Source organism: Typopeltis vanoorti, chromosome 4, assembly GCF_054136105.1.
Source record: "Typopeltis vanoorti isolate ZY-2024b chromosome 4, IOZ_Tvanoo_1.0, whole genome shotgun sequence".
Classification (NCBI taxonomy): domain Eukaryota; kingdom Metazoa; phylum Arthropoda; class Arachnida; order Uropygi; family Thelyphonidae; genus Typopeltis; species Typopeltis vanoorti.
Genome location: NC_143552.1, coordinates 86,867,478 through 86,895,299, shown reverse-complemented (window position 1 = coordinate 86,895,299; position 27,822 = coordinate 86,867,478). Strand labels below are relative to the sequence as shown.

The 27,822-nt window shown below is 36.1% G+C and overlaps 1 protein-coding gene across 1 annotated transcript in view; it reads right to left on the bottom strand.

Annotated features, from left to right (window-relative positions):
• The window catches only part of LOC150107476 (uncharacterized), a 574,892-nt gene that overhangs the window by 42,786 nt on the left and 504,284 nt on the right, over window positions 1–27,822 (bottom strand). The window contains exon 23 of the mRNA XM_090392109.1: window positions 11,357–11,570. Within this exon, the coding sequence (XP_090248235.1) occupies window positions 11,357–11,570 (214 nt within the window). The remainder of the gene's footprint in view (window positions 1–11,356; window positions 11,571–27,822) is intronic.

Here is a 27,822-nt window from a genome sequence, read left to right as displayed (position 1 = left end):
TTTGCATTCTATTCTTATGACTATATTATCCTCAGTCAACCAAGTCTCACTAATGCCTATAACTTTTGGCCAAGTTGAGTTAACCAATGTCAAAAAACTTCTTGCCCTTATTCTGAATATTTCTTACATTAGTATACATCAACTGCAATACTGTCCTTCATCCCACAACCTTGCTTACACCTTCCATTGCTTAGCCGACTAAAGTTAAGAACCTGGGAGCTACAGTGCATCATCTGATCACTCGCCCCACTTGCTGACATAGATTGCCTAAACCTACATTCACCTGTACCCCCCCCCCTCCCCAGACTTGTAGATAGAGGCTAATGACTTCACATCATTTGTCTTAGTATCCCATAATACAAAGCACATGCCCTTTCAGACATGTATAATGCTATGCATTATGGGAAGGGCCACTACCCAGATCACTGACTCATTTGTGATCATCATTCGGCTTCTCAGCTTACCTCTATCATACCCTGACCACAGATTCACTACTTTTTTTTACACTTTTTCACATGTACTAGTAATGCTTTCATATCTCTTGCATACTACATTTGTTACCTGCTAAATCATTTGTACTAGCCAAAATAAATATATCTTTCACATTCACTCTCTACATCCTCACTGTATCACTAGCATTCTTAATCTTGCCTCAATAAGTAATGAATTTATTGAGCTAATATTTCACTGAATTTCTACCCATCTTCAGAGCACAAATTATTACTTTGTAAAACACAACATTCATTCAGGATTGTTGTAGAGAAATATGTCAAATTGTAACTGAAAAGAAACCAATATGCTATGAAGATATCCTCTAGAGATCATATAAAAAAAAAGTTAATTCAGATAAGTCAGGCTATATATGTCCTCAGAATGACCATCTCCCTCATTTTTGGCAAATTAATGCAGTCATACTTTTTGAGGTCAAGGGAGCATTTCATAGCTGATGCTAATTCCAAAAATAGTCTCTTGGATGTATATCAACTTCTGTGCAGCACCATTTTCTTCTTTTGTGTGATGGAGTATCCAGAGTATAGTCTGCCAGTCTGTTCATTCAGAGTTGGCTAAGTTTCAGGCACAAGAAACTTGATACACTTCAGGATGCTCAAAAGAATTAAACTGATCTTAAAAATAGATAAAGATTACTAGCTGAACATGTAGTATGAAAGTAACATGGAGATTATATCTGTGAAGAACTAGCTATCTTTTCAGATGTACCCTGGATATAGGGGTTGAGAATAGGTTTACTGTTATTTTGTATAGTGGTTGTGGGAATGATAAAGAGCTATGGACTATTTTCGATATTTTATACCAGTCATAGCCATGAGCTAAAAAAAAGTGTTGCAAAGGTAGCTGAATTCAGTAGCAAGAGCTATGTCATTTGAAGAATAGCATGGCTCTCTTTGTAATGTTTTGAGGATTCCACACTATTTCTGATGGATAATGGTGTAACTATGCTTGTATGTATGTATGTATCTTCCACTCTATGTGGGATTCATATAAACAGAAGAATATATGAAGTATCATGTGTATGTGTCTAGGAAAAAAAGAAAGGAAGGTGTTTCTTTTTTTATAGCAAAGTGTATTTTTGGATGTTGGCTGTTTAAGTGTACTAAACTGTATCTGTTGTGTCTAGCCATATAACAAACATATCATCAATATAGCACAGCCAGATTTTGTGTAGCCCTGATGAGTGCATAGTTTCCTAGAAATTCCTAGAAATACAAATTCGCTTTGAGGTGGGGGCATTTAAGTCCCATCTAGCTGTTTGTATGTTTTTCCTTTCTGAAAAATAACCAGAATGTACAGTGAATTTGTGTAATTCAATTATGTTGAGGAAAGGGATGGTTTAATAAGGTCAAGGGTCTCTGTTAACAGAACACTGGTAAATTATTATTATTGTTATACAGGTAGCTCCATGTAGTTAGAAGACTCATTGTTGGAGAACCGCACTAACCTTAATACTCACAGTACCTATTATACCTCACCTTAAACTCATTCACTGTCAGGATGTACACAACTAATTCTGGCAATCCATTCCACTCACTCACCACCCTCCAAGCAAAAATGCCTGCTAATTAAACTTTGCAACCTACACACCTTCAAGTCCATCCTCATGGGGAGCATTCCATAGACCTATTTTAGCTCGTCTCTGAATCCTCTCCACCACCTTCTGATCCCCAAGAAATACAAGTGACCAAATCTGTAAACAGCAGTCAAGATACGATAAAATCATAATCTTATAAAGAGGGACAATAACCTCCCTATCTTTACCTGTTAGTGTGTTTTTCAACATCCAAGTAGTTTTTTGACCAACTTTTCACATCACCAACTTTTGCAATATGCCAATTTACTGCAATCCAGTATTATCAATGTGATGCACAGTATGTAAATAATGAAGTAATATCAAGCAAACAATAAATGTCAGAATATTTTTGGTTAAATTTTTTTAAATTAAGATTTTAAAGTGAACAGAAGGGTCAAAGTCAAATAACTGGGAGGAGACATTCACATCACCTTTCAGGAATGTGGAGAACCAATTAAGGCTTCTGACCTAATGTCCAATCCTCACCTTCATGTGGTGCATTCAGTTAGTAGGTATCTACCAGGTCTGGAACGACCAGTTGCACTCTCTATTGGCTTATATCACAAATACATATGGTGATGATACAACACAAGAAGAGTTTATGCTGGCTGGGGCATTGCCCTGTTAAAGGGCAATGCCCAGCAAAGGGCCCTCTCTGTTTTCATCTGAAAACTAAGGCGACAGTGAAAAAGTCACCTACCAGAACATGCTCAAACTTAACATCTAGAAGAAGAATAATAATCCCAAAATCAGAAGAAATGAAGATAGGAATCATCAGTATAAGGAGTATTAATGGAAAAGAAATTGACCTTGCAGAATTTTAAAAGTACTACATGGACATAATTGGCATTACTGAGACAAAGAAGACAAAAACAAGTGAGATATTACTAAATAATAAGTACAGGATGTTATATTCAGGCAATAATGATCAAGGAAAGGAAGGATTAGCGATAGCATCAGCATCAAACATTATTATTATTATTGTCTAAGATCCATTAAGTCACAGACTCCTTTAGGAGATTCCTTTTGTCATACACAGCTCATCATACCGTGCCTTAATTAAACACATTCATTCTCTGCAGACACCATGCTCTCAGGCACGACATTCCAATCATTCACAACTCTCCATGCAAAAATCCAACTTCTCACTCCCTTGCTCACACCCTCCTTATACAACTTTCAGGGATGACCTCTTGTTCTTCCCCAATCTCCCACCATTTTATGAAAAACCTCTTCAACATTAATCCTATAACAGCTCCTTACTAACTTGTATGTCTCTATCACATCACCCTTCTTCCATCTATCCACCAGACTCTGCAAATTATATTGTTTCAACCCTTCTTCATAGTCAACATTCCAGAGATTAGAAACTATTTTGGTCAATTGCCTCTGGATCCTCTTCAACATTTTGAAAACCAGTGACCAAATCTGAGCACAGTAGTCCATATGTGGCCTAATCAGAACCTTGTGCAGTGGAACTACAATCTCTTTACTTCTACAATCATTACCAAAATTCCTTGTGTTGTCCTCACAATTTTGGTAACATGTCTTCTAAATTTCAGATCCTTATCCATCATAACCCCAAGATCTCTTATTTCCTTCACCTCCATCAATATATCTCCACCAAGAGTAAATTCTACATCCCATCTTTGTTTTCCAAATTTTAGAACATTACATTTTCAACACTTAACTGGCATCTCCATTTTCATGCCCATTCACTCAGTCTGTCCAAGTCTTCTTGTAAGGCCAGAATATCTGCTTTACTCCTCATAGTTCATCCCAACTCTGCATAATCTGCAAACAACCGAATATCCTCATCCAAATCTTCCCCAGTATCATTCTTCATCATCATTATCATGTAACTTCCTCAATGTGAGGGTGCAGCACCATGTCCTTCCAGTCCTCTCTCTTGGCAGCTCTTCTTTTTGTTTCAGCATAGACACATGATCTTATATCATCAAACCATGTTCTTCTTTTTTCACCTCTTGATCCTCTTTCCTTCTAAAACTATTAGTGTCCTCTGTCCCTGATCCTCTCAATACATGTCTTGCCAGTCTCATCTTTCTCTGGATCATTTCGTGCAATAAAGATTTCTGTGTTTTCATTCTCTGTAGTACTTCTGCATTTGTCACGTGCTCTATTTTCAGGGCTCTTCTGTAGCACCACATTTCAAAGGCCTCTATCTGTTGTCTTACTCTCTTCTTGAATACCCAGGTCTCACTTCCATATGTGAAAACGGGCCAAACTGATGTTCTTATCATTCTCTTCTTTGTCTCTATACCTACAGAACTTCTGAGTAGATCTTTATTTTTCCAGAAGGCATCTTTAGCTATGGCAGTTCTTATTTTTATTTCTTTATCTTGTTTCCCAATATCATTAACATACAGAATAAACAGCAGTGGCTCTAAAATAGACCCTAAAGCATGACACTAGTGACTTTCCTCGTCTGAGATATTGCTGCCCATACACAACTTGTTGATATCTATCAGACAGCCAATATCCAATCCAATGCACTAGTCTAAAATTCAACCTTATCCACTCTAGTCTGACTATCAACTTGTCATGCAGTAATCTATCAAACGCCTTTGCAAATTCTAAGTATACTAGTGTATATCCATTTCCCATGTCCAATGCTGCTATCACCTTATTATAAGTGAATTACTAAAACATGACTTCACTTTAGCAAATCCATGCTCTCTATCAAAGATAATACCATTGTTGTCCACCCAATTCTGGATGACATCTATCACATCACCCCTCTTCCTGCTATCCACCTGACTCTGAAAATTGCATTGTCTCAACATTTTTTCATATTCAACATTCCAGAGATCAGAAACTCTGGACCCTCTCCAACATCTCTTCATCATTTTGAAAATTTTGGATTTATTCCATCAGAATCAGTGTTAGCTATAAAACAACCTTATATATTTATATATATACAAATTCCAAATCTGTCCATGTTTAGAATACTGCTCACATCTTTGGAGTGGTATATCTAAAACTTCATTTAAAATCCTTGACAACATCCAGAGGCATGCAATTAGGATCATAGATGATCCCTCTCTCTCTCTCTTACAGAATCACTTCAACATCTATCTCACAGGCACAGTGCTGAAACACTGTTCTACAGATACTTCCATGGTTACTGATCCAGTGAATTGGAAACCATCATTCTTCCACTTTCTGTTGCACCTGTTAATACAAGAGCTGCAGCTGCTCAGCACTCCTTCGTTGTGCAACTGCAAACACACTGAACCTACTTCTATTCATCTTCTTTTATTCCATCCATTTCTGTCCTCTGGGACATCCTTCCTCAAGAAGTATTCCCAAATTATCATGGATGCGAAGTGCATATTAATGTAATACCATTGATATTACATTGAAATATATGATAGATACAAAGCGTATGAGGATGCGTATTTGATCCATAATGGCTGGTAAGGTAGTTAATTTCAATTTAACTTTGGCAGTAATTGTTCAACATCAGGTAGTGTTTTTTTCTGCTTTGATAACACTTGTCCACTCTCTGTTGCCAACAATACAATCTATATACTGGCCTGGCGAGTGGTTAACATATTCGCTCTCCAGCCAAAAGGCTGTGGGTTCAAATCCTGTCATGGGCATGGATGTTTGTGATTGTCTGTGAAAATACTAGTGGTGGTGATGATGGGCAGTAGATGGCGTTGGTGTAGATGATGGTAGTTGTGGTTCATTGTAGTTGGTGGATTGAGTGGTGGAGACAGAGGTATAGAGTAGGTACCCTCCCTAATTGAGTCTTTGGACTCCCTGGAGGTGTTACATAATAATAATAATAATAATATTATATGATTTCTTTATTCACCGCTTCGTGAAGTCTATGTGCAATCTTGTTTTATGTTGTTGAAAATAAGTGTTTGCAATAAAGAAATTGTAACATTGTTTCTCCTACTGCATTCATCAGTCCAAAATCAAATTTTCCCGTGCCTCCTTCATCTGCCTTATCAATCATATACATCATTTCATTTATTGCAATCTATCATAAACTTTTCCACCTCTTTGTAATGGATATTTTCATCTGTTGTAAGTGCATGCACCTGTAAGAGTGTGACATTCACTGGATATGCCTTTATTCTGAAGAAATGCCCCATTTCTTGTAAAACTTTCACGTCCAAAATAATAAATTCTAAGGTCTTCAGTATCAAAGTGAACCATTAAGTTCATTCATTTATATTCCTAAAATCTTAACCCAGTTTCTTTTCATTTTTTATTTTTATTAATTCCAGTTTTCAATGATATATCCTTCTTACATTTTACTTACTTTAAATTATTTTAATTTACTTCTTACAGGTGGAGGCATCTTCTTCCAAAATTTACTCTATCAATAGACAAACTTCCTGACGGCATTAATTCAGCTTCTTCATTCTTGTTAATTTCATTAGAAGTTTGCCTTCTGCTCTTCCTCATTAAACATTTTGATGTCTTCCAACGTTTTAGAGTAAATGGTGCTGTGTGACATTTGTGATTAGTACATGGTTCCCAGACTTGGGCACTAACCACCACACAGACAAAAAAAAAGCTCCATGTTTGCCAAAGAGCAAAGAGGAGTTTACTTGGAGTATCCAGACTAGATAGAACAAGGAGCAAGAACTTAAGATAGAATAAGGAGCAAGAACTTAAGCACTTAACAAAAATAAAAGACGTCATTTGGAGAGCTAGGAAATCAAAATGGGATTGGGTAGGCCACTTGGCAAGATATCAAGATGACAGATGGTCAAAGAGAGCAACAGAGTGGCTACTGAGAGAAGGAGTCAGAAAACCTGGATGACAGAGAAAAAGATGGAGAGATGACATCGAAAAACAGCTTGGTGTCACATGGACAAGAGTGGCCTAGGATAGGAGAGAGAGAGTGAGAGGGGTTGGAGGAAGCCTTTGCCCTGCAGTGGGACATATAGGCTAACAACAACATGGTGTTTGCTGTTAAATTTTTTAAATAGTATTATTTTAAATCCATTGTTTACAGTATAGCACTCTGGGACAAAATGTAGGGTGAGTGTGCTGTGTTGTGTGTAATATGTATGTATGCATGGGGAGTTGCTGCAGCTGTTTAAATGGAGAGATTGAATAAGAGAGATGAGTGAGTAAGTGTGGGTCTGTAGGAAGTGTGATATGCTGATGAACTATGAGGCTTGTTTAAATCAGAGTTAGGGAATACAATGTAATATAATATAAAGTAAATGAAATGGGTTGAGAAAGCATGTACTACTATTCAATTACTGTTGTATGTGAAACTGATGGAAAAGAAAAGAATGCAACTGCAACTGATGATAAGAAAGTGTGTGAAAATGAAGAAGAAAAACTGAGTGCAATTAATGATAAGATAATGAGAAGAGCCGATGGCAAAAAAGCATATATGACTGATAGTAAGACAGCAAGAGTGAATGACAGAAAAAAAGTGATGCAAGATTTGAAAGCAGAGTTGATGAAGATGAGGAAAGAGATGAAGCATATGCAGAGTGAAATGAAGAGAACTGTATATGTATGGAAGATTGAAGAAAACTGAAATGAATGATGGAGATATGAGGTAAGAGGTAAAGAATGACTGAAATTGTATGGGATTCAATAATTAGAGGAGTGGTGAATGAGGGGATGCACAAGATTTGTTTTCCTTGAGGTAGCATGGGTAGAGTGATTGAAGCATTCAATATGAGGAGTAAGCAAGCAATATAGTTGATAATAGTAGTAGTAGTAGCAATGAATTACTTTGTTCAATACTAGGAGAATGTAAGAATGGTGTTCAGAAGAATAAAAGATAATAGTGGAAAGGTAGTCAGTGATGATATGAGGTGGACAGCAAAGATATTTTAGTGGAGATGTGTGAAGAGAAAGGAGTGCACTTTGTGAATCTGATGGATGAATGGAGCTGTGTAAGAGTGATGGACTGCATCTGAGTGAATTTCATGTGAGGTTTTTGGAGAGGCTGCTGCTGCTGAAAAAAAAAAAAGGGGGGGGGGAACTAATGTATGTAGAGATTGGATCTAAGCCAGTAAGAAGTGATGTGGAAGAACAGAAGAGCAAGGAAGGAGTAATTGAAGGAGTGCTTATGAAAGAAGTAGTGAACAGCATGAGTGGGGAGAATGGGAGAACAGAGTGGATAGCGAGCACAACATGAGAAAGGTCAATGCTGGAAGAGGAAGTGCATGGGTGAGTAGACAAAAAATGAATGGATGGCATGGGATTTGTTTGTGTGTGTGTGTGGGGGGGGTATTTTGGACTGGAGAGGCTTCTGGGATGGGTAATAAGAAAGAGGAATGTCAGAACTTGTTATAAACCCAGAAACGAACTGCTATGTTTTTATATGAATGCTAGAAGTATAAGAAATAAGGGGAACAAAACTGTTGCATTGATTGAGTTTCTTCACCCAAAAATTGTTGGAATAAGTGAGATGAGATTGGATCAAGATGACATCCTGACAGAAATATTAGAGACGAAAGGGTATGATGTTTTTGTAAAAGAGAAAAGGAAAAAAAGGAAAGTGGAATGCTGCTCATGACAGAAAAGGAATTGTGCACATGCAAGGTAGAGATACAAGAAGGAAATAGTCGTGGTAGTTTTGAGGCAGTGTGATGCGAGACAAAAGTGAAATAGAATGAAATATATAGGTGGATGTCTATAGGCCTGGTAATGTGGAGGGCAGTCACAATGAAATGTATAAGTAAATTAGCCAAGTAAATGGGAAAAGGATGATCATTACAAGTAATTTTAATTATGGTAATGTAGAATGAGATGACAAGATACATCTTGGAGTAAAGAAAATTAATTTTCTTGATTTGGGGGGCAACTACCTTAGGCAGTATGTAATAGAAGGCACAAAAAGATCGAAAGTCTTAAATTTGATCATTTCATTGAAGGATGTCATTCTAAATGAAGTGTAGAATCTTCTGCCAGTTGGTGAGAGTGCTTACAAAGTGGTTAACTTTGGCTATATGAGGACTTCTGTGAGGAAAGAATATACATATAAAACTACAAGGCTGGTGATTATGAATAACTCAGGAGACAGCTTGCAACTGTATCATGGAATGAGGAGTTGTCTGAAAGGAGATCATTGCTACTTGAGTGCTATTCAAGCACTATCTATCTATTCAGCAATGATTAAATGTATTTCAAGGATCAGAAGGTTAAATAAAATATTGTGAAACGGATGAATAAAGGGATTAAGCATGCAATCTGGAGAGAAAGAGAGAGAAAGACAGAGAAGGTATTATGAAGCCAGCATAAGATGAGCGGTAATAATCAGTTCCATAAGGAATATAAAGAGCAGGCAATGAGGGTGATTTGGTTGATAAGGATAGCAAAAGTATATTATATGCTGCAGTTAGCTAGTGAAGCCAAAAACTCCATAAGGAGGTCTTTTGATATGTAGCCAGCAGAAGAATGAATGATCATAGAAGAATAATACTGGTTATTGAATACAGTCAAAGAATAGCTTCTGCAAAGGATATAGTTGAGATATTGAGAAATTTATAATGGTATTTCATCCTTGTGAATGTGATATCATTCAGAATGTGAGTACAGCAGAAAGGAAGGAGGGGAGACAGTATGAGTGAGTAGGAGGCATATGGGAACTAAGTAAACTTGATGTTAATAAGGCTTTGGACTTGACAATATACCACTGCATGTTTTGCATGAATGGGGACAGGGACTTGACATTTGCCTTAACATACTTGGCCCAGTGTTAATATTTAACACTGGGCCAAGTTCCAAAAGAGTAAAAGGAAGGCAGGACTGTACTGCTTCATAATGGATATGACAAGATTCAATCTTCAAATTACAGACCCATCCATGTGATGTTGTAGTTAGTGTTGGAGAGGTTAGTGAGGACAAAGATCCAGAATTGGGTTGAAAACAGTGGCATTATCTTTGATGGACTGCATGGATTTGCTGAAGTGAGGTCGTGTTTTAGTAATCTACTTACTTATTAAAATAATGTGATACAGATGCACTGGGAAGGGGAGATGCATAAACAGTGATATACTTAACTTTTCCAAAGGCCACATAATAAGTTGATAGCTAAACTGGAACAAATGGGATTTGGATAATAGATTAGTGTGTTGGATTGGAGACTGGTTATCTGATAGGTATCAGTGAGTTGTGTATGGGGAAGAAATATCCAGGAAGAGGAAAGTTACTAGTGGTGTGCCTCAAGCATCTCTTTTAGGGACTTTGCTGTTTAACTTGTATGTTAATGATATTGGGATGTTTAGTTGTTTACAGATAATGCAAAGTCAGAAAGAACTATGGGGTATAAAGCAGATGTGACTTTACAAGAGGGCTTGAATACACTGAGTGAATGGCATGGGAGTGGAATTGCCAGTTCAATGATGTAAAGTGTAAGGCTATAAAATTCAGAAAACAAAGATGGGGTATAGAGTATACAATTGGTTGGGATATATTGGATTAGTTGGAGGAAATAAAAAATCTGGTGGTGATGGTGGATAGGGATCTAAAATATAGAGGATGGATTGCTAAAATTGTGAGGGCTACACAATAAATTCTGGCAGTGATGCAGAAGACACTGACTTATAGAAGTAAGAAGATTATGATTCCATTGTATAAAGGACTTGATTAGGTCACATATAGACTGCTGTGGCAGATTTGGTCACCTGGTTTTCAAAAGGATAAAGAGATACTGGAAAGAGTCCAGACATGATTGCAATATGCAGTCTATTGGATAGGAGTGTGGTGGGGGGGGAATATGATACAGACATATAAGTTGGCAAGTTTATCACATTCCTGCTGAAGAGGTTTTTCACAGAATGGTGGGAGAACAAGAGGTCATCCCTGGAAGCTAATAAAGGAGGGCATGAGCAAAGAAGAAAGTTTTTGGTGTGGTGACTGATTGGAATGCATTTCCTGAGAGAGAGAGAGAGTGTGGTGACCACAGAGAATGTGAATGCATTTAAGGCATGGTATGATGAGCTGTGTGTGTGTGTGTGTGTGTGATGACAGAGTGACCTACCATGATGAGTCTTTGACTTTATGGATGTCTGAAAAATAATAATAACTTGATAATTATAATAATAATTATCATCATCTGCTGTGACATATATAATATTAATGTAGTAGGTCATTCAGTCTAATCCATGAATAATGAAAGATGAAATTTCTTTTCTTTTTTTTTTTCTTGCTTGCTTTTTTTTTTTTTTTTGCATTTACCTTTAATAACACGCATTAAATTATATTTATTAACAAATTATTACTAATGCAAAGAAGAAATAATATGAAAGTGTTTACCAATAATAGCATCTACTTCATTTTTTGGCAAAGCTGGTCTGGTCTTTTTTGTGACATTTGACTTCTGACCAAGAGCACAACTACTAGCCAATTGAAGAACATCAGGGAAGAGAACACTCATGAGATGTCTTGTCAACCGAGATGCATTGGTTCCAAATATCAGACATCGATTCAAAGATTTGGCCTTTATATTTATACCATGTGATAATGATACCTAAACAAACAAAATGATTATTATTTCTTTCATAAAAAGTTTACCAAGTTTTATGGACCTGACCAATAAAGCAGAAAACATATTTCCTAGCCTTTTGGATGAAAGTGTGTGTGTGTCTGTGTGTGTGTGTGTGTGTGTGGAGGGGAAGGGAGCAATAGCACTTGCATTTTTTTTTCATGTGGCATCTCCCCCCCCCCCCTCCTGCAAAAGTAGTCACACGATCATCTTTAGCATGGTGACAGATTTTAATGAAACAGCACAAATGAACCTCTACCTATGAACTTTCAAGAAACGAGCGATATTCATATTTACGAACATTGCATTGATTAATAAACTGTAATTCCCAATTCAATTCACGAACAGAAAACCAATTGCTTATGAACAGTTTACAGTGTCCAAAGTTCAGCGATATTTGACAATGTGCAATGGAGCCAAAAGGCTGCGGGTTCGAATCCCACCATGGGCATGGATGTTTGTGATAGTCTGTGGAAATACCAGTGGTGGTGATCGACAGTAGATGCCGTTGGTGTAGTTGCGGTCAGATGGTGATTGAAAGGTGGAGACGGATGTAGAGCAGGTGCCCATCCTCGATGAGTCTTTGGGCTCCCTGGAGGTGTCAAATAATAATAATAATAATAATAATAATAAAATGTTTATTCAGTAAATCCTTCCTCTTTCTATGCTATATTTCAGTGCTCAACATAATTCACGATAATTAATAGTGTGTATATATTCCAAGGGTAATAAAAAATAGAGCAGCATATGTAATATACAGCCTGTTTTTTATTACCCTTGAAATATGGAAAAGAAACATAGCTGTAGTGATTGTGATATGTCCAGTAGAAACTAAACTTAACATAATTAAGAAATCTGAAAATGGCAAAATGCTTGATTCAGCTGGTCACCTTTATAATATCAATCGTATTAATAGTTGCAGTAATTTGAAAAGACTAACACCATATGTGATTATACTAGCAGTGAAAGATCATTCATCTCTTAGATAACAATCGACAGAGAAATGAATGCAGTTTATCAAGTTGGATATAGAATCAAAATAGAAAAACCAATGCTTCGTTTTTCCATACTGCAAAGGTGCTAATAGAGAAAAGGCATGGTACAAACAAATACAATGAAATGAAATATTTTTTTTAAAAAAAGGAAAAAGCTTAAGTCTTTTCCAATTATGTATTTTCACAATAATATTTTATTGTAAAAATAAATAATTAATTCTTTTGTATTAATTACTTAATAAGAAAATAATACCATTATATCAGTCAGTTACTAACATTACATATACAGTACTGTACTTGATTTCTTTTGATGAAGAAAAAAAACATGCTTGATTAATTAATTAATATAATTAAAATAAATTAATTATTTTTGAATTATTCATTTTTACTATATTTGTATTAGGGTATTTTGGAAACACATTAACACATTTAACAATACATCTTATGAGAAAAATAAATTCAACTTTAGAACATTCAACTCACAAACACATTTCTAAACATGCATTATGTTTGCAAGTTGGGGTTTGCCTATATTTGATCATGACAAAAATTTGTTCAACAACTTCAATTTTCAATTCAGTTGGACTGGAGTGCAAAATGTGTCATTATTATTAACACCAGACCTCCATGGAGTCAAAAGACCCATCACAAGAGGCAAACAATGTTACACACAGATTCCACCACACTCTGCTTTAAACTTATTCAATGTATCTGCATTCACCACAATGTCAGGCAATGCATGTCACTCACCAACAACTCTCCATGCAAAGAACCTACTCCCTATGCCCCTGCTCCTACCTTCTTTACATACAGATTCCAGGTATGCTCTTTTTTTTTCCATTCTACAAAAAATTTCTTCCACATTAATCTTGTAACAACCCTTTACCAACTTAAATGTCTCAATCATATCCCTTCTCTTCCTGCTATTCACAAGGTTTTTTCAAATTGTATTCAATCTTTCTCATATTCCACATCCTAAAGACCAGTTTTGCCCTTAGTCTCCTCTGGACCCTTTCCAATATATCCTATCACCATGAAAAACCAGAGACCAAAACTATGCACAATCATCCATATGAGGCCTTATACAATGGAAGAACCAGAACCTCTTTATTTCTACAAGTTAAGCTCCTTGTCAACATTGATCCTTGTCCACCACCACCACTCCAAGGTCTCTTATTCCCTCAACTTCCTCCAAACTTTCCTTGCCAAGCGTATCATCATTATAACATCTGCTTGATCCTCATCACTCTCTCCAGTTTCACATAATCTGCAAACAGCTGTATATCATCAGTTAAATCCATCACAATATCATGAATATACAAATTAAATAACAACAGTCCCCAAGAAGACCCTGTGGCACACCGCTAATGAATTTCCTCTTTTGAGATAGTGCCCACCCCCATACATAACTTGCTGATACCAATCTGATAGCCAGTCACCTATACAACTCACTAGTCTATAATCCAATCCCATCTGCTTTAGTTTATTATTATTATTATGAAATACCTCCAGGGAGTCCAAAGATCATCAAAGGAAGGCATCTACTCCACAACTCTCTGTCTTCACCATTCAATCCACCAACTACAACGAACTGCAACTACCATTATCATCATCTACACCAACCATCTACTGCCCACCACCACCACCAGTATTTTCACAGACAATCACAAACATTCATGTTCATGGTGGGATTCAAACCCGCAGCCTTTTGACTGGAGAGTGGATATGCTAACCACTCAGCCAACCAGGTTTAGTTACCAACTTGTGGTGAGGCAATCTATAAAAAGCCTTTGAAAAATCTAAGTATAGCAATATATATGCATCTTCCTTGTCCAATACATTTGTTACTTTATTATAGCACACAAGCAAGTTTTTAAAACACAACCTCCCCTCAACAAACCCATCCTCACAAGCACAAAAAATATCACTGTTATAAATCCAATTTTATATCCTCTCTCTCATAAGCCTCTCCAATACCTTAATTACAATCCCAGATTGCAGATTGGCCCATAATTTGTTATCTTCAACTTATCACCACCTTTTTGAATGGAACAAATTTGCCTTCCTTCCTTCTACTCCTTTGGGATTTGTGCTGTTGCAAGATCCTTGTTAAACAAGTAGGCTAAATCTGATGCTATCTCTTGGAACATTCCATTAAGACACATGGTGATATGTCATCAACTCTTATTGCCTAACAAGATGTCTTATTGCATCAACTCTTATTGCAAGCAAGATGTCAATTACTGCGTAATTGACATCTTGCTTGCTTAACTCATATACCTCTTACTTGTTCACTATTACGTCTTCTTTCATTTCATTCTCTACACTTGAGATTCTGATTTCACACTGAGGATGAAACACCTTAATGAATGCTCATTGAATACCTTGACTATGTCCTCTGCAACAGTTACCAATCTCCTGCTTTCGTCCATTAACATCATCTTACCATAATTATTCTTCTTTCTACTTGTCACATATTGATAAAGCTCAAGAAAGTTTTTATTAGCCTGATTTTGGCTAATTTCTCACTGATTTGCTATGTGCTCATGAACGTTTGTTGTCCTTACCAAATGATTACTCTCCTGGACAGCGCTTTATATTTTTCATGCAACTAATTATTACCATTACTCATCTTGTGCTGCCTCGAAAGGGCCTTCTTCTTCTTCCATATTTCATGTTTAATCCCCTCATTCATCCATTTTACATCTACCTTATTCAGCTTTTTGACCTTCAGAATATATTCACACATTGATGCCATTATGTATTTGTTCCCAAGCAGCATTTATTTCCTTACTATTCAACTCCTTATTACATGCTATAGCTGCAAGTTGTATGAGTTGGATAACTACAAAGTTAATTTAGAGAAGTGCAGCTTTTAGATCTTAAAATGATGATCTTCCAGATCTTTGTTAAATGAATGCAACAATATTTCTTGAGGTTGGAAGAATGCCTCATAGCTGATGCTGATTCTAAGAATAGCCTCTCAAACCTGTAATAACTTCTATGTAATATAGATGTTTTTCTTCATCTTGTCATGGGTGAAGGAGTATCCAGAGTGAGGTCTGTCAATCCCAACTTGCCATACAGATGATCTCAGATGTAATTTTTGTGTTCTTTAAGGCAGATGTTAACTAATCTATCAGTTTGTCCAAAATAAGACTGCAGGCACAAGAAACTTTGTACACTCCAGCATATTCAAGAGGATGTAGTCAATCTTTAGGAGATCATATTTGCAGGGAATTCTGGCAATTTTTGTAATGTACCCTTAACATATGGGATGGGAATAGTTTAATAGTTTTGTTATGATATTGTATATTGGGTTCAGGAAGGATTGGGGTATGTAATATTTTATCTATTTTAGATGGGCTGTAGTCTTTGGCTAAAAAGGTGTTGCAAAGGTCCCTGAGCCCAGTTTCAAGGGCTATGCCATTTGAACAAATAGCCTTGACTGAGTGAGTAAGTGTTTTGAGGATTCCATACTGATGGGAAGGGGGGGGGTGATTGTTTATGAAAATACCTTCTGGGTATGAGGGTTTCCTGTAGATGGAAAAGGATAATGAGCCATTAGGAAGTTGTGTCACTAGTGTATCTAAAAAAAAAAAAAAAAAAGGGGGAGGGACTATTATTACTTTCTTTTTCTATGGTGCAGTTTATTTTAGGATGTTGGCTGTTAATATATGCCAAAAATTAATCTAATCACCTCACTTTTCACTAATATACCTTTGACAAAGACTTCATTAAGCCACATTTTTCCCTCCCAACATAAATGAATTAGATTCACCATATATGCAGGTTATTTTCTATGGAAAGAAAAAATATACAAACAGCTAGAAGGGACTGCTATGGATTCCCCCTCTTTCCCTCTTGCAAATTAATCATTTATTAGCAAATAAATATGGAGGATTTTGAAAAACAAGCACTCAACACAGCCACATTAAAACCAACAGTCTAGCTGGCTGCACCATGTTGATGATGCATTTGTTGCTTGGCCTCATAGTCCAGACAAGTTAGATACATTTTTGGTGCATCTTAACAACCAACATCCTAAAATAAACTTCACCACAGAAAAAGAAAATAATAACAGTCTCTCCTTTTTAGATACAAGATACACTAGTGGCTCATTATCCTTCTCTATCTGCAGAAAGCCCACTCATACTGGAAGGTATTTATATATAAAAAAAAATCACACCACCACCACCACCCTTCCCGGCAGTATGATATCTTCAAATTACTTACTCACTGAGCCAGGGCTATTTGTTCAAATGACACGGCTCCTTGAAATTGATTTCACAGACTGTCACAACACTTTTTAAGTTTTTAAGCCATTGACTACAGTCCATATAAAATAGATAAAATATTACATGCCCCCCCCCCCCCAAAAAAAAAAAATCCCAACACAGGGGATCACAGCAAAACCATTCCCACCCCATATGTTAAGGGTACATTAGAAAAATAGTCAAATTTCTCTGCAAATATGATCTTCATACTGTTTTCAAATCTTTTGTTCAGCTAGCTAATTTCATATGTTCTCCTAAAGATTGACTACATCCTCTTGAATAGCCTAGAGTATATAAAGTTTCTAGTGCCTGCAGTTTAGCCTACTTTGGAGAGACCTGGTAGTTTAGTTAAACATCTGCTTTGAAGTGCACAAAAATGACATCCAAGATCATCTGTATGGCAAGTTGGGATTGACAAACCTCACTCTGGATACTCCTTCACATACGATCAGATGAAGAAAAATATCTTTATTATATAGAAGTTGTTACAAGTCTCAGAGGCTATTCTTAGAATCAGCATCAGCTATGACGCATTCTCCCAACCTCAACAAGTATGGTTGCATTTATTTAACAAAGATCTGGGAGACTATCATTTTAAGATCTAATAGCCAGAATTCTCTAAATTAACTTTGTAGAGGGGCATCATGTAAGGCATTAGGTGTCAGTTACAATATGAATTGTTTCTACAATTACTTATTTTAGTGCTGGATATCTGTCACAGTTATTATTATATTCTGATGATGTTGGGTAAAAAACCAGCAAAATATTAGAAAATATTAAAATAAATGTATTTTAACCCTCTTGTGTTGTTTATACCATTAAGCATTATTATTAAAAACAATGTATTTATCATATTGAACCTTAAAGTCCTTAACACTTCCAGCATTCGCAATGCAACACATTCTCCATGTAAAATATCTACTCTTTGCACTCTCCTTCATGAGATCTTTGCACAACTTTCAAGGATAGTCTTTTGTACTTCCTCTCTCAACTTTTGCTCTTTTTCATAATTCCCCTGTGTATTAATCTAATAAAATCCAATTGCTAACTAATTATTGACTAAACATTACTGTCTTATTGCCTCTTTTTTTGCTTATCCACTGAATGATGCAATTTACATTTCTTTAAATTCTCCTCATAATCAAAATTCCTGATATTGCTTTAGTTACTTTGTGAAAACTAGGTGATCAAATCTGAGCACATTAGTCCATGTGTAGTCTGACCAATGCCTTATACAACAACACACCTGCTTATCTCTACTTGTCAGTGTACTTATCATAATAACAATTCAATGTGCAATCTTTGCAACATTTGCAATGTTCCCTCTAAACTTCAATCCATTTTGAACCATCACTGTCACTACTGAATCCTGAATCTTATTGACTTCCTGAAGAATGGTTCTAACAATACAGTACACAGCCTTCTATTATTATACAGCAGTGTATTGTCATATTGCCTCTTCAAAGATATTACTGTATACATAATATATATATTTTTTTATAGATTTTATTTTATAGATTTATTTTATTTTTTATTTTATAGATTTTTTTATAATATATATGCACCAATAACTCATTCTAGCTCTACAGAATTTTAAACATTTTTTGGGGTTTAGTATATATACTAGAATATGTCCAAGTTATTTAATTTAGTTTCAGTCAAATATTTTTTATTGGCAAAATTATTAAAACTCATACTAATAATTTCTCACTGGCTGGAGAGAATTATTTTACTTTATTTTATTTATTATTATTATTATTATGTGCTATTAAAAATTATCAAATCATTTCAATTTTAGTTAAAGCAAAGCATTTGTGATGGCAAAATTAATGAAGACAAAATTATATGCTTAGAAAGCCAAAATTAGACATTTCATAAATATGCTTTAACTCCTGATATTTTTATGAAATATATCATAATTTCACAAAAGTACAATTATTTAATAGAGTTCTCTGAATACCGTAAATCTGTTACTGACATCATGATGTGTGTTATGCTCTATCGAGTCGTTTTCGACTCCTGGTGATTCTATAAACATAAGCTCTCCATTCAGATCTGTCCCTAGCTATTTCTTTCAGAATTTCCAGGCACATTCCAATTGCTTCTTTAACTCCATTCACCAATCTAATTCTTGGACTTTAGCAAGCATCACCATCTTCTCCAGACTATCATTTGCTCTCATAATATGTCCAAAGTATGACAATTTTTGCTTGATGATCATAGCTTCAAGGGAGCAATCTGGCTTTATTCTGTCTATCACTGATTTATTGGTTTGCTTTGCATCCATGGTATTCTTAGTAAGCATCTCCAAACATTCAAATGCATCTATCTTCCTTCTTTCACACTTTCACATCCATACAGTACCACAGAGAATACCATTGCTATCACAATTCTGAATTTTGTTGCAAGGCTAATATCTTTATCTTTAAAGATCTTGCTTAAATTTGTCATTGCTTTCTTTCTGAATAATAATCTTCTTCTAACTTCCTCAGTACAATACCCATCTTCATTAATTCGGGTTCCTAGGAGCACAAAATTGTTAACTGCTTTCATTTTCTCCCCATCTACTTCCAAATCATTAAGTTCACATGCTACCATAACTTTTGTCTTTTTTTTTTTTTTTGAAGTTAAGTTTAAGGCCATATTTAGCACTTTCTTCTTTAACTTTCATAATAAGTTCCTCCAGATCTTCTTTGCATTCTGCTAGCAAGGTGGTATCATCTGCATACCTCAAATTATTAATATTTCTTCTGCCAATTTTAATTCCAACCGAAGACTCCTCCAGCCCTGCCATTCTTAAAAAGGTATTCGCTGTACAAGTTAAACATGTACGAAGAGAAAATACATCCTTGTTGCACCCCTTTACCTATTATGAAATACTTAGTTTCTCCAAGATCTGTTCGGACAGTAGCTTCTTGTTCATAATAAAGATTCCTCAGAAGGATAATGAAATGCTCCACCATTTCACATGATCTACAGAGTCAAAAGCCTTACTATAGTCAATGAAGCAAAGGTAGACATTCTTTTGATATTCCTGTGCTCTTTCTATTGTTCATCTCACATTGGCTATCTGCTCTCTCTCTTGTTCCTCTGCCTTTTCAAAATCCTGCCTCTTCATCTGGCATTTCTCTCTTCACGAATGGTTCCAGTCTTTTCTGAATGATCTTAAGTAAATCTTTACTTGCATGAGAAATCAGTGCTATAGTTCTGTAATTTTCACACTCTCCTGCATCGCCTTTCTTCAAGAAAGGTACATAAACTGATTTTTTCCATTCCCTAGGCCATGTTGTTGTGATCCAAATTCGTTACATAGAGCTGTTAAAATTTTAACTGCCTCTTCTCCCAGGGCTTTGAGCAGCTCAGTAGGTATTCCATCCCCTCCTGGTACTTTCTTACTGGATAGCTGTTGCATTCCCAGCCTCACTTCACTCTCCAGTGGTACTTGCTCCTGTCTATAATTCTTCTCTTCAAATTTCTCAGTAATTTTTGAGTCCTTTCGGTAAAGAGCTTCTGTATACTCTTTTCATCTTTCTTTGATGTCTGCAGCTTCTGTAAAATATCCTTTCTGTTTATTTTCAATATTGTCACCTTTGAACTTCCCTGATCTTTTTGAAAAGATCTCTTGTTTTTCCTTTCTTGATTTAGTCTTCTATTTGTTGGCATTCCTGGTTAAAGAATTTTTCCTTGTCTCTTCTGGCTTGTCGTTGAAACTCCGCATTCAAATGCCGTACTTCCTGCAAATTTCCTGTGGCCTTCATTTTTGTTTTTCCTGAGCAGTTTTGATGACAACTTCTGAAAGCCATTTAAGCTTCTTCTTCTTCTTCTTACAAACTCTGGGAATATTCTTCTTTGCTTCTGTTTTAATTATATCTTTAATCTCTTCCTATAGTTCATCTGAATCTCTTTCACACAAATTGAGCATGTTGAATCTGTTCTGTATACTATTGTATTCAGCTGGTATGTTTCCAAGATCATATTTGATCGACATTTGTGTTATTTTGAGTTTCCATGATTTCACATGTATCATAGCCACTAATAATTCATGGTCTGTTCCACAGTCTGCACCTGGAAGAGTCTTGACAGCTAAATTGCACTTCTCCATCTTCTTTGTCCAAGTATATAGCCAATTTGATTTCTGTATTGTCCATCAGGTGATATCCATGTATACAATCTCCGTTTGTGCTGTTTAAAGCAGGTGTAAGCACAACAAACAAAGAATTCTCTGCATAAAACTCAACTGGTCTCTTCCCTGCAGTGTTACGAATACCTAAACCAAAACGAGCTGTTATTCTTTGTTCCTCGGTTTCTCTCACTTTTGCATTCCAATCTCCAATAAGTAGCCATAAATCTCGTTCTGGTGTTACATCTATCACTTCTTGTAACTTGCCATAAACTTCTTCTGTCTTCTTCTTCTTCTTCTGGTGCTTCTGTAGTGTGTGCATAAGCCTGTATGATGGTCATATTCATTCAATCCAGTGAATGACTCCGAGAGAAATGATTCTGTCATTCTTCTCCTCTCTTCCATCATCTATGTGGATGATGATGAGACTGAATGAACTCTTTCCACTTCTGTCTGTCCCAGGAGAGTCCGAACAATTCTATCCAGTTTGGTGTCGCTTGTTGTGATTTGGTTTTCAGGTCCTCTTTTATTTTGTCTATCCATCTAATTCTGGGCCGTCCTTTTGATCTTTTACCTTCCATCAATGATTCTGTCACTCACTGGATTAAAACCAAATACATACCTAGCCATCTTTTTCCTGAATAAGAAAGATACTCCATTTTTACGACTTGTCTCATGTCCTGAGTAATACACCATATAGCCACCTGACTGAAAATGGTCCATTCCTGTCCATCAAGTTCACTTATTCCCAATATTTCCAGCTTCTTGCGCTCAATTTCCATCTTTATTATTTCCAGCTTACCTTGGTTCATACTTCTAACATTCTAAGTTCCAATGCTGTAGGTTCTTTAAACAGGGAGCCTCCCTTTTCCAACTAGGAAAATCCATGACCATCATGATAGCTCTTCTAAAAATAACTGAAATACTGAGAATCCGAAATTCAATACTTGTGAAAAATTTAAGATAGTTTTTAACAAGTATTTCACAAAAGGGGTGCTTAAGGGTTAAAGCTATATAACTGAGAGGAGACCGCCACATAGCCTTCAAAGAAATGCAGAGAACCGACCAGGGCCTCTGACCTAATGTTCAATGCTCACCCTCTCGTGGTGCACCCTGTTAGCTATCTACCTGGATACTGAACCAATGAGGATGGACTGGCAATTTGGGATTTAGCTGACCAAGTTATATTTTTATTGGCTTAAACCAAAATATAAATTGATGGTTCAACATGACAGAACTTCATTCCAGCTTGAGCATTGCCCTGTTAAATAAGCCCCCCCCAATGTTTTTGCCAGGGAACCAGGGTGAACAGCAAAAAGTCAGCTAGCTGAGGAAATCCAGTTCCTCAGCTAGCAGACCAGATCGACATACTAGAGGTGACTGAAACAAAAAAGACAAAAACTGGTGAGATCTTTCTGAGCAATAAATACAAAATGTTATATTAAGGCAATGACAATGATGGAAATGAAGGCATAGCTATAGTATTCAACACTAAATATGAGACTAATCTTCTTGAATGGCAAGCAATATCAGGTAGAGTGATGTGGACAAATATCAGAATGGGAAACTGGACAATGAGACTTATTTGTGCTTATGGTCCCACAGAAGGTTCTACTAAGGTAGAAGTGGGAGAATTTTTTGAGGCTTTAGACAAAGCAACTGACACAATGAAAAAGGAAAAGTTGGTCCTTGTTGGGGATCTAAATAGCAGAATAGGAAATGATAGTCGGACATACAAAAATATTTTGGAAAAATTTGGAGAAAAGAGCAAAGCTAATAATAATGACAAATACCTGTTGGATTTCTGCTCAGGACATGGACTGGTTATTACTAACACAATGTTCCAACATAAAAATGTGCACAAATTCACATGGAGAGAAGAGGCAAGCAATAAGAAAAGTCTCATGACTATGTTATTGTTGATAGTGATGTTTTCTCACTGGTGAGTACACTAGAGTGTACAAAGGATTTGAAATTGGAAGTGATCACCATTTAGTCTTGAGCAGGAGAAAATCAAATTTCATATTGAAAAGAAGAACATGTAAGAAAGTTTTAAAGCAAATAAAAGTTGAGCGGTTCTCAGATGTGAATTGTAGGGCTAAAATACACAAATATTATTCAAGAAAAAATGAAAGAGTTTGAGAACAGGAACCAAACCTTGGAGATTCAGTGACAAATCCTGAAGAAAACATTGATTTATTTAGCCAGAGAGGCATATGGTGAGGTTGTCTGCAAGGACAGAAAAATCAGCGCTTCATGATGGACACAGGAAGTTAAAGAGGTGGTGAAGGGAAAGAATACTAAGAATATTAAGATTTATCAAAAGTTCCTAGCAAAGTTCCATGTGCTCTTAGAAAATAAAGAGACACATGTAAGAAAGCTAAATACCGTGTACAACTAGCTAAACAAAAGTCATGGGAAGATTTTGGTAAGAACATAGAAAATAAATATCAAGAAGTGGCAAAATATTCTGGAGGATGTTGAAAAAACTCAGAAATGGAGGAAAGAGTGCTGTAAAAAGAATTAGAGATGATAAAGATGACATGAAAACTGGAGAAAAAGATATCCTTGCAGTGTGGAGTAATTACTTTAAAAAATTGCTAAATGAAACAATCAGTGACAGCCTCGTGATAAAAAAACACTGACCAGGCAAGCAATCAGGCATACATATCCATGCTTGAAGTAGTAAAAGCCATCTAAAGTCTGAAATGTGGAAAGGCAGCTGGAGTAGATGATATTCAATCAGAAATGTTCAAATATGGAGGTATAAATTATAAGTAGAGCTCTCATAGTACCCATATATAAAAAGGGAAATAAAACAGAATGTGAGAATTACAGAGAGATATTTCCCTACTGAGTGTTCCTGGTAAGATTTATGCAAGCATACTTAAGAAACAGTTGAGGACTGTGGAAGGAAAAGTTAATGAAGCACAAGCTGAATTCAGGCCAAATAGAGACTGTCAGGATCAGATTTTCACTTTATGACAAATAGTTGAGAAATCATGGCAATATAACAAAGATCTGTATTTAAATTTTGTAGATCTAGAAAAGGTATATGACAAGGTGCCATGAGAAAAGCTATTCAAAATGCTATAGATGTATAGTGTCAATGGAGCATTATATTAAGCAACACTTTGTCTTCATTTGAATTCTAAGTAAGCAGTTAGAACTGAAGGAAGTAGTGAAGATGGTTTGATGTTAAATCTGGTTCAGACAAGGATGTACATTATCCCCTCTGTTATTCATTATCTATATGGATCACATTATGACAGAAAGTGGTATTAAACCTGATATGAAAATTGGAGATGTTAATCTCAGCTCTTTGCTTTATGCAGATGATGTTATACTTCTAAATAAATCTAGTACATCTGCAAGATTTCCTGAATAAAATTGAATAACTGCTGTAATAAATTTGGTATGAAAATCAGCAATAACAAGACAAAGACTCAGCAGAAACATTGAAAATACTGCATCATGAATGGAGAACCTATAGAACAAGAATATTTAGGCATAATTTTTAGTGAAGATGGTATATAAATAAAGAAAAAGACATGCAGAATCAACAAAAGTTAGTATGGTAGGAAGCCAACTGAATAAATTTATATGGAATAAAGAGAAATAGTCAAAACACTAAATTAGCTGTATATAAGACAGTGTTCAAACCAGTTTTAACTTATGGATCTGAGAGCTGGGTTAGAAATAAAACACTTGACCAAAGACTAGAAACCACAGATATGAGAGTCCTGAGAAAGATCAGAGGCTTGAACAGATAGCATCAGTGGCAATATCATATTAAAAATGAGGATATTAGGAAAGAACTTAACACTGTTAGCATAGCCAATCTCAGATGGCATGGTCACTTAAACGGAATGGGAAAGGAACGATTAGCAAAACAAGTGTTCTCTGTTGAAAGTTTATTTTTCACTTGGTTAGAGTATAATAAATTTAGTTTAATCCTTTATCCAAGTGTGAGCAAACAAAGTTTGCGCCTGAAAGTATCTTCAGGACTGGGTTAAGGTGGTACAACACCAGGGCAACTCGTTGCAAAGGTGGAGCAAGCTACCAACACTCCTATCTCAGTATCTCCTATAATGCAAACCACATCTCCTTGCGGATATGTCTAATGCATTGAGGGAAGGGCCACTACCCAGACTAGTTTCGACCTTTATTGAGGTCTCTTCAGTGGGAGCCAGGCCCAAGTGGAGATACCAGGCAGAAGCATTAGCAGGTCATCTCTAACTATAGGAGTTGCCAAATGGTGTGCCACCCTTTTTTTTAATAAATTACTCTGGATTTAGAGAAAGATGTTGAAAGTTTATTTTTCACTTGGTTAGAGTATAATAAAATAGGTAGAGATCCTATAGGTAGAGATGGCCTGCTAATGCTTCTGCCTGGTATCTCCACTTGGGCCTGGCTCCCACTGAAGAGACCTCAATAAAGGTCGAAACTAGTCTGGGTAGTGACCCTTCCCTTAATGCATAACATTAGACATATCCGCAAGGAGATGTGTTTTGCATTATAGGAGATACTGAGATAGGAGTGTTGGTAGCTTGCTCCACCTTTGCAACGAGTTGCCCTGGTGTTGTACCACCTTAACCCAGTCCTGAAGATACTTTCAGGCGCAAACTTTGTTTGCTCACACTTGGATAAAGGATTAAACTAAATTTATTAAAGTGTTCTCTGCCAGGTTGGCAGGAAAAAGACCCAGAGGTATACATGGATTGATACAGTAAAAAGCCTTAGAAGATAGAAATATAAGATCTGATAATGTTGGAGTCTTTACTGGTAAATTTGGTAAGTCTTTACAGATTGATTTGGAGGAAAATTGTAAATACGAAGTTAGTAATGTTGTAAGTTTTTCATGTAGTACTATCATATCCTATACACCCCGTGAGGGAGCATATCAGGAATTTGATGATGATGGGAATAGAAAGCCAAAATTAGACATTTCATAAATATGCTCTCTAACTCCTGATATTTTTATGAAATATATCTTAATTTCACAAAAGTATAATTATTTAATAGAGTTTTCTGAATACTGTAAATCTGCTACTGATATCATGATAGCTCTTCTAAAAATAACTGAAATACTGAGAATCCAAAATTCAACTGTGAACAGTTTCATTCCATTACATGCACAGCTTAAGTATAGCACAGCATGTGTGCTTCTGGTCATGTATGTTCACTGCAGTATACTAAAGCAATTTTTAGTCATAGATTAAAGACTGAATGATGTTTTTTGCTATAATTGCCAGTTTTTATTGGTGCTGGTTTATCATATCTTGCTTGAATACATTCAATGTTAGAGCATGTGTTACACACGCGGTAGCAGTGAATTCTAGTTGTTCATCGCACACCAACTAAAACATCTCCTTTTCACTTCCTTAATCACATGACCTTTGTACAGTTTTCAAGGATGATCTCTCATTCTTGAATCACCCATTATCCTATGCAATAATTCCCCTGTTTCTATTTGGTAAGTTCTTTTCACCTTATACATCTCAATTATAGCACTCCTCCTATCCCCAAGCTCTTAAGATCACATTCTCCAAAGTCCTCATATATTCAATATTCCAGTCATGAAAGAGTCTTAGTTATTCAGCTCTGCCCCCCTCTCTCTCTCTCTCCAATGTTTCCTTATTGTCAGGTGACAGATGTTTACACAGAAATCCAAATGAGGTTTAATTAGTGCCTTATACAGTGGAAATGTTATCTCCATATTCATAAAGGTTACAGTTTTCTTGATAACCTTATAAGTTTCACAATGTGTTGCATGATCTATCCACTAAGCTCCCTAAATTCCTTGTCTCCTCTACCTCCTTAAGCAAATTTCCTCCAATACGATAAATCTCATTCCATCTTTTCTTGCCAAAACGCATAACTTTATGCTTAGCAACACTGAAATGACATCCCCCATTCTTCAGCCCAAAACACCAGCCTATTCAAATCCTTCTGTAACAACATCACATCAGAACTTCCTGACATTGCTCTTCCTAATTTAGCATCATTAAACTGAATATCTTCTCTCCTCTCACACCCTGAACTATATCAATGATGTATTAATTAAATAACAGTGATCCCAGAACAGAATCCTGTGGGATCCTACTTGTTACCTTCGTTTTTCGGGACACTGCACCCCATACACAACTCACTGATTGCTATCATTCATCCATCACTGTATCCAAGTTATCAGACTATCCATCAACATCCTGCTCAATTTCAAGAGCAGTTTATCATTGCATACTTGATCGAATGCTTTAGCAAAATCCAGATAAATCACTGTGCATCTCCTCTGTCCAATACACTAGTCACCCTATTATAAAATGTAACACATTAAAGCATGACTTCCCCTTAACAAACCCATGCTGCTCTCTTGAAATATTTCCATTTTCATCAATACAGGTTTGTATTCTGTCTCTTATCCAGTTTCCCTCTCTCTCAAATGCTTGATATACACACTAGCCTATAGTTTGACACTACTTACTTGGATTCTCCCTTATGCATTGGCAATATTTTTCCTTCTTTTGCCTCTTCTGGGACTGTTCCTGTTGCAGACTTGTGGAACAACTAAAGGCACTGGCAGTTAATTCACAGATTCCTGTAATATATATGATGATATCCTATTCAGTTCCATAGCCTTATTAATGTCAAAGTTGCTTAATATTTTAACACTTCCTATTCTTCAACTATCAGTTTCTGTCATTCCTTCCTATTGCTTTTTAACACCACTCTCTTAACTCCCTGCATGAAATACACATTGAACATTTCCACAATATCTTCAGCAGATGTCATTCATGTTACAACTAAAGTCAGCCTTCCATATTCACCTTTTCCTCTACTAGCAA